This window comes from Cydia strobilella, chromosome 11 (assembly GCF_947568885.1).
Source record: "Cydia strobilella chromosome 11, ilCydStro3.1, whole genome shotgun sequence".
Classification (NCBI taxonomy): Eukaryota; Metazoa; Arthropoda; class Insecta; order Lepidoptera; family Tortricidae; genus Cydia; species Cydia strobilella.
Genome location: NC_086051.1, coordinates 11,583,375 through 11,591,262, shown reverse-complemented (window position 1 = coordinate 11,591,262; position 7,888 = coordinate 11,583,375). Strand labels below are relative to the sequence as shown.

Below are 7,888 nucleotides of genomic sequence, written 5' to 3'. Positions count from 1 at the left end.
ACGAGTGGCGATAACTTAAAATACGACCGAAGGGAGTGTTAAATCTACACGAGTTGCGGATTTACCTTTTTGGCACGTGTATTGTACAACGTTTTAGAGTACATATGGCCATTTAAATTTTCGACATACGCATGTATAGTGCTAGTTAGTGGCGGTAAATTAGCACCATATGTACTGTAAAATATACTATATATAACTGCTACGACGTTTACCTTTTAGGTGTACATATATTATTATTCGTGTAGTAGTAGTTATAGACGCGCCACCGAGCGACCGGGGGTAAGAGAAAGAATATTCATATAAAATTTGGGCAGCATAAGATTTTTTTCTCGTTCACTCTTATAAAGTTCAGTATTTCGCCATCGCCTCCTACTTATGATGCCACCCGGTCGGTGATAAGAACAAAGCATGGCACTATTTTCTCTTTCCTCTTATAGGAATCGCAATAAGACTATTTTTCTCGATCAAAGAGTGTCAGGCCCTTGTGTAAAACCATGTAAAACGCACATTCAACGTGCTCACGTCCGAGTTTGTCGATAAAAAAATCGCAATCGATTAGTGTCGTGCGAAGTGGAACGCTCTTTTGACAATTAAGTTAAGTTGATGACTTCATATCTGAAAGTAAAACTGTCACAAAGCGCCCGGTAACCATACGGTAACCCTTCACTTAGTTCACTTCAGTTTTGTGCGGCGAATACTGTGGATCTCAGGTAAATTTATTTTACTTTAAATGTAAGATTTATATTATTTCGTTCCTGGATATCATGGAAGGAAGGAAAATTGCCCAAGTATTCTAGGGAGGGGTGTCTACGTCTAAGTTTGTTTTAGCGGTACTTGCTGTGTAACCTGCAACAATCTCTTTTTACTACATATTTATAAGTTTTATAACTACTAACTAGCGACCCGCCCCGGCTTCGCACGGATAGTTCAACTAATTAACACAAAACCTTTACAAATTATACATATATAATCCAAAACAGTACAATTAGCTAGCTGTCTTCTGAAAAAACAAGAACATTGTCAAATATTGTTTCATTCTATGACAAGGACTTATTAGAAATACTTTTTTCAGATCACTATTCATTGGATTATCATTCACCAAAGATGTCTGAAAAACATTTAAAAGCTGGTAAGTACAAATTGAGTTCTATTACAGAACTATAGAGAGCTATCTGGATAAGATTGGCTCAGGACTCGGATAGTGGTGTACTCGAAGAGGCCTATGCTCACTTGCTCAGCAGTAGGCGATAAAACACTGATATGATGATGTAGTAACAATGTTTTTCTTGTCAGGTGACCCTCTCCCTCCATACAATGGAAAGCTCCGTCTGTTTGCCATGAGGTTCTGTCCGTACGCTGAGCGCAGTGTGCTAGTCCTCAATGCCAAGAACCTCCAGCATGATCTGGTCTTCATCAACCTGGACAGCAAGCCCGAATGGCTCTTTGAGTTCAACCCAAAAGGTAAGGCTTCAAATTGGTGTTTAATGAATTGTTATCTTCCTCAGTGGCGTAGCTAGGCGTGGGCGAAGTGGGTCGTCGCCCACGGCCTCGCGCCCCAAGGGGGCCTCGCGCGAGGCCCCTTCGGACACTGAAAGAAAAGGGCCTCACAGATGCGATTTCGCCCACGGCTAGATTAGTTTACGCTACACCACTGATTATCCTTGTTTTTTGTTATTTCCTGTTGTTTTATATCTTGACCACAGATTGTGCCTTTATGCCTGCTGATTGTTTTTAATAATTTGTTTGTAGTTTGTGTCTAGTTTGATTTATATTTATTACTAATTAATTTATCCATACTAATATTATAAATGTGAAAGTCTGTCTGTCTGTCTGTCTGTCTGTGTGTTACCACTTCACACTTAAACTGCTGAACCAATTTAGTTCAATTATTATTCAACAACGACGGGACTTAATCGCGTAAAATAAGTTTTAAATTTACCTCCGACGTTTCGAGGACGGCGTTGTCCCCGTTGTTTACGCGATTAAGTCCCGTCGTTGTTGAATAATAATGAGTAAAAATCGTGAAAGTTTAAATCAATTTAGTTGAAATTTGGCAGAGATAGGTCCCGGGGAAGGAAATAGGATAGGTTTTATGTCGGAAATCATCCCTAAAGAGGGTGACGGGGGTCGAATTGAAATAATTAATGAGTTGCCTGTAAATTGATGTAAGCCACTATAAACATATGCTCAAAATGAATGATTGCCATTACACTTTATCCAGGCGCTACACTCTAGCTGCTGTCACTAATTCCACGCAGACGTCGTAGGCAAAAGCTCATAGTGAAAACAACAAAGCAATACACTATGCATCAGAATAAACGGTAAACAAGTGGTTGTATCCCTAAGGAGTGATTATTCCAGATAATCTACATAAATAAATGTACATAAAAAACACAATTCTTCTTCAGTCGTTTCCTCAATGCTGAGGATTGTGACATCATGTACTTCTGTTGAAGACCAGGTTCCTCCATTCTTCTATTCCTCGCCAAGCGATGGCCTCGTGCAGTTTTAATAGCATAGGTGCAGTAAAAATTATTTGAGCACATCATCTAGTAGGGGAGGGCTGAGGTCTGGTGCCTTCAACTTTGCCCGTCATAACAACTCTCTCCAGGCTATCGGCTATTGAGTAAGGGGAAAATCACAACTAAAACTTATCATTTTATTTTCCATGAAAAGCGAGAATACTCAATTTCTGGAACATCACTATTTGTATAAGTAATTAACAGCAAAAAAATGCTGAGGCAGTTTTCAAGTAAAAATATTATAGGAATTTAAATTCATAGAGCAGTTCTTTATAAATTCAATAATCTACCTTTACTTTTTTCTGCACTGTCATGCTTATTAAACACTTATCTATAACTTTAGGTTCAGTGCCAGCATTGGAATACGAGCAAGGCAAAGCCATTTTCGACAGTGCTATCATCAACACCTACCTGGATGAGAAGTATCCGGAAGTTCCACTGCAGGCTACGGACCCACTCCGCAGAGCTCAAGACAAAGTGTTTGTGGAACTGTTCTTGGGGGTATGTATTGTTAATTGTAGGATGTCTAATATGCCTAATATGTATATATTAAATTTAATATCTACTACCTATTAAATATATTAATAACGGGTCACTCACGTATTTGAAGTCGAAAACGCTCGACATGTTTCACTCCGTACCGAGGAGCGTCATCAGGAGCTTGCGTCGACGGTAACGGACCGGCGCAGACTGCGGGCCGCAGCCCTCCGCGCCCGATGACTCGTCGCGGGCGCCGGTGGCGGCAGGGGGGGCGAGAAACTACCCTCGTTTACGGCATTATTGTCAAATGAGGGGTTGCACACAACACTCACTACGTCATTCGCTAATGGTTCGTCCGCACTGTCCACCGACGTAGTACCCAAAACCGTTTTCCAGCTCTGAGGCACTGACCAACCACAATCACGGTTAAAATTCGGATGACGACTAATTTCGATAGCCTCCCGTACTTTTCGCTGAATCACAAACTTTTCTTTCGCCAGCACGGTTACCTTATCGAAACGTGTATAGTGAGTCGAATCCGAATCCAATACGTGTTCCGTCACCGCAGAACCCCGGCTATCCCTGTTCTTCATACTACGTATGTGCTCGGACAATCTGCGCCGGTCCGTCACCGTCGACGCAAGCTCCTGGTGATGCTTCTCGGTACGGACTGAAACATGTCGAGCGTTTTCGACTTAAAATACGTGAGTGACCCGTTTATATTTAATATGTCTGTCTCACGGAAGTTTTGTTATTAAAATCTACTACCAAGATCAGTGATTCCTAACCTAATTACCCCCGTGGGGGTAAAACTAGAATTTTACGGGGGTACCTATCTATAAGAAAAAATGTTAATGATTATGGAGGAGCAGTGCTAAAAAGGTTAGGAACCACTGACCTAGATGAAGAAGAAAAGGTTGGAATGGATGTATGCTATCTTATAGTTTAAATTAAATTGAAAACTAAGCTTTGATAGCTTAGTTTTCAAGTTTAAATTAAAATGAAATAATGACGCTTAAAATAACACTTGCACAGTCTGTGCTGACAAAATCGTTGCCAAGGTAGTTTGGTCTGACTCTATATGTATAGCTTGTAGTTTTCCTTATATTATTTTTCTCATACCCATTCTGAAAACAATCGCTAATTCTGAAAGGCAAATCTAGACTCAAAAGATTTGGCTTTGGTATAGGCATAGAGAAATAAGTAAGCATAGAGTGCTCACTCCATACATCAGTTTTGTTAACAGTTTCGGTTTATCTCTTCTCTTACTCAAATCATTCCCGCACCAAAAACCCCGATGTGTGCTTATTTCTTTATGGTATAGGAGAAATTTAGCAAAGAAATTACTATGCCAGCTACTAGGCTATTTGGCATTGTCTCAATAGTTGATGATGAAAGTATGAAATGCAATTTTTTTGCAAAAAATACACTAAAAAATTTATTTCCAGGCACACTCATCCTTCTACGTGGCTGCATTCAACCCAGACGGTTTTCAGCCTTCCCACTTAGAAGCGTACAGCAAAGGCCTGGAACGCCTGGAGAAGGAACTAGAAGGCCGCGGCACCAAGTTCCTGCACAGCAATGAGCCGGGGCTGGTTGACTACACCATTTGGCCGCATCTGGAACGGTTCGAGTCTCTGCCGCTCCTTGGGAAGGCTGACATGGCTATTGACAACACTAAGTATCCGCGTGTGGTGCGTATTGTTTTGTATATTGCTAATGTTCGTATCGAAATTTTGTAATATTTCATACTCATGTTTAAAAACACCAATCTTAATTCATAATGTTTTTATACCCCAAATATAAAAACAGAACTTAATTTATATATATAATAAAATTTATTAAATATAACGATTTAGGCGATCCCGTTTACCCTTAAATGCATGATTTTTTCTTTTTTCTTGAAATTAATGTCTTACATAATTGTTTACTGATTCTTGGAAAAAAATATTAAAACATCGATTTTCACTGCTAAACCAGTGTTAGAATTTACATAGGGTAAATTATAATTTATGCAATTATTGGTAAAAGATATAAAAATACTTACTACCATTAGAAATTTATACTATGTATTTGTAATATACCTATTTTATTTTCCGCCATTTCGTCTTAAAAGAAATGTATTTTTTTTATAAGAACAATGGAAAGTTTACGATCAAAATAATTATACAGGACCAAATAGATTTTATCTAATTATGGATATAATTATATTTTTTTTATTGTGTGCATTAATACATCACTATGCATTTAAGGGTTAATGAAATGAGTATTTAGCACGATTGTTAAGTTTTTGGTCTCAATTAATTGTTTAAGTCGGTTTAATTGTTCCTCTAATGAGACTTGCCTTTTATAATATTCATTTAGTAGGCAATGGGCAATTATCTATTGGTCACGCCACAACGCTCAATTTTCTCATTCTCGTAGCCTTGAATTTACCGACTGAACTGAACATTGTTGTTCAGTATTATACACAATTATATCCTTATTGTCTAATGTCTTAAAACAATTAATGTTTTATATTCATTATTATTATTATATTGTTTAATACACTAGCAGCTGAAAGCTGATGCGTGTATATCACTGCACTTGTTTTTTTTTACTATTAGGTCTATTAGTGTTCATTTTGTTAGTTGTTTTAAGTGTTTGTCAAGTCTGTTTTTAAAGGTGTTCACTGAAGGAGCACATATCACTGCTTCTGGTAATTTATTCCACTCGCGTATGACGCGTTTTGATAGAAAGTGCTTCCTAGGATTGCTTGTGCTGGGAACTCGAATAATCTTTAAGCTGTGGCCTCTTAGACGATTATTCTTGCTCATAACAAACAGGTCCTTTAGTTCAGGTAAGTTATAATGATCGTGTATGATCTTGAATGTTTCAATGAGGTGTGTCTTCTTCGCTCCAGGGTTGTCAAACCAAGATTGGCAAGCCTAGATTAATACAACTTTTCCCGAAAGATTTAACACAATTTACCCGTTAATTACTCCTTAATTGGGTATTTCTTAAAACAAACGTTCATTAATTAATAATGGTTCATTATTAGGTACTCCTTTGAGTTTATTATTTCGATGTTACTTAATTGCCTAGTGTCGCAACTCGCAACCTTAATTAGGTCTTTCTTTATTCAAACAAAGATTACAAATCGCTCCTCATTACTCCTTTGGTTCTATAACGACACGAGAAATCCAAGGTACCTAATCAACTAATTATAAATACCAAAAACACGTAAACATTTGTGGCTCTAGAACTAATGTTGGTTTAACATATCTTTATAATTTCGTTATCTGTTCTGCAGACAAGCTACATACAATTATAAAAATGTAGCTTTTAAAATATCACAAATAATCTAGCAATTCATTGTGAATCACAATCACATCACAATTTGTGATTGTTCGCGCGAGGTGTCCAATATGGTAACTACCACTTAATTGCTTAGATAGTATTGAGCGTGTGTAGATCATTTTGAATACGTCGCTAGCTTATCTACTTCTGCTGCAGAATGCACCTAAAAGAATACAGAAAAATTGATACTTCTAGAGCATAAAATATTTCAAAATTATAACATCTATCTTATCACCAGGCAAGCTACTTGGAGGCGATGAAGCAAGTGCCAGCCGTGAAGCAATACTACCTGTCTGCCGAGACTCACGCCAAGTTCGTCGAGTCCAAGACCAAGGGCGAGGCCAACTACAACATGCTCGACACCAGCGATGTGTGCTGCATGCGTCCTAGGAAGAAGAAGCAGTAAAACATACGTATTCTAATGTATCAATCCTGGCTACTAAGATTATAGTCTAGAAATGCCGAGTTGAGTGAATACAAATACCTGTCTATGTTTTTGTCACTCTTTTAGGGGTATTAAAACAATGCAAAGAAAATCCACGCACGCAGTAACACTTCGTGTATGTCTGTAATTTCATTATTCGTCAATAGTTCCATTCGCCTCTTCTTAAATTTCGAGACATGATACAATTAAGAGTGATCATTGCAGTTTGGAAATTCAGACAGACAAAATTTATGTGGCTTTACTTTCTAGACTTTAATTTTAAGCCTGGCTATTTGAACGGCGAAAGCAACCTTATGAAGTACATAATAATCTTTAGGTACATTAAAACTGTTGTTGAAAACATTAGTTTACTTGCAAATTAGACTAAAGAATACTCTATTTTGTATGCAATATGGTCCAACCGATATTTATGTTAAGAATCGCGGTTACAATCGAAATGAATGAATACTATTATAGATTTATAGCATAATACAATAATTAACTAGTTTATAATAATGTTCATTTATTAGTTGAAAGCGGAGTTTGATATCACAAAAAAAGTAAGTACTTACAATAAAATTTTAAAGTTAACATTGATTTTTCTTTTCACCGATAATATTTACGTGGTTAGTGGCGTGTGCATGGTATGTCTGTGTCAATGATAATATTGATAATGATAATTGATAAGATAAAAAAAAATGTCATTGCAGGAGCATCGTGAAATTATTTAATACGGAACCCTAAAAATGGTAACCGAAATTCGTTAGACGAGATGTCAACATAGGTAATTAATAAAATTCATCAAGCATGCACCTATTTGTTTACATTGGGTCGTGACGTCACACAACCACACGCTATCAGTATCACCCTATGCAAGTCACGATTTTAATGATGATTGTAGTTTATTATTCGTGTTAAATTTGGGTTTCGAGCAGCATATAACATTAAGATTATATATCTTTCACATTAAGCAATGTTGTGAAATTTTATCAAAGATTTTTTGTTTAAATAAGGGTGAATTAAAAAAAAAATACATAGATGTAAGGACCTATATTTAGTATTAAGTTAGTGTTAGCGTATGCTATAGGTACATATGTGTGTGAATTAAGTACAATAAATACAA

The 7,888-nt window shown here is 37.0% G+C and overlaps 1 protein-coding gene across 1 annotated transcript; it reads left to right on the top strand.

The window, feature by feature from the left end:
• The first annotated feature begins 634 nt into the window (after window positions 1–634).
• On the top strand, window positions 635–6,801 carry LOC134745175 (pyrimidodiazepine synthase-like). The gene is made up of 6 exons (XM_063679163.1): window positions 635–710; window positions 1,073–1,129; window positions 1,294–1,461; window positions 2,866–3,023; window positions 4,451–4,696; window positions 6,580–6,801. The coding sequence occupies exons 2-6, from the start codon at window positions 1,105–1,107 to the stop codon at window positions 6,745–6,747; spliced, it is 765 nt and encodes a 254-aa protein (XP_063535233.1). The 5' UTR covers window positions 635–710; window positions 1,073–1,104; the 3' UTR covers window positions 6,748–6,801.
• The last annotated feature ends 1,087 nt before the right edge of the window (window positions 6,802–7,888 follow it).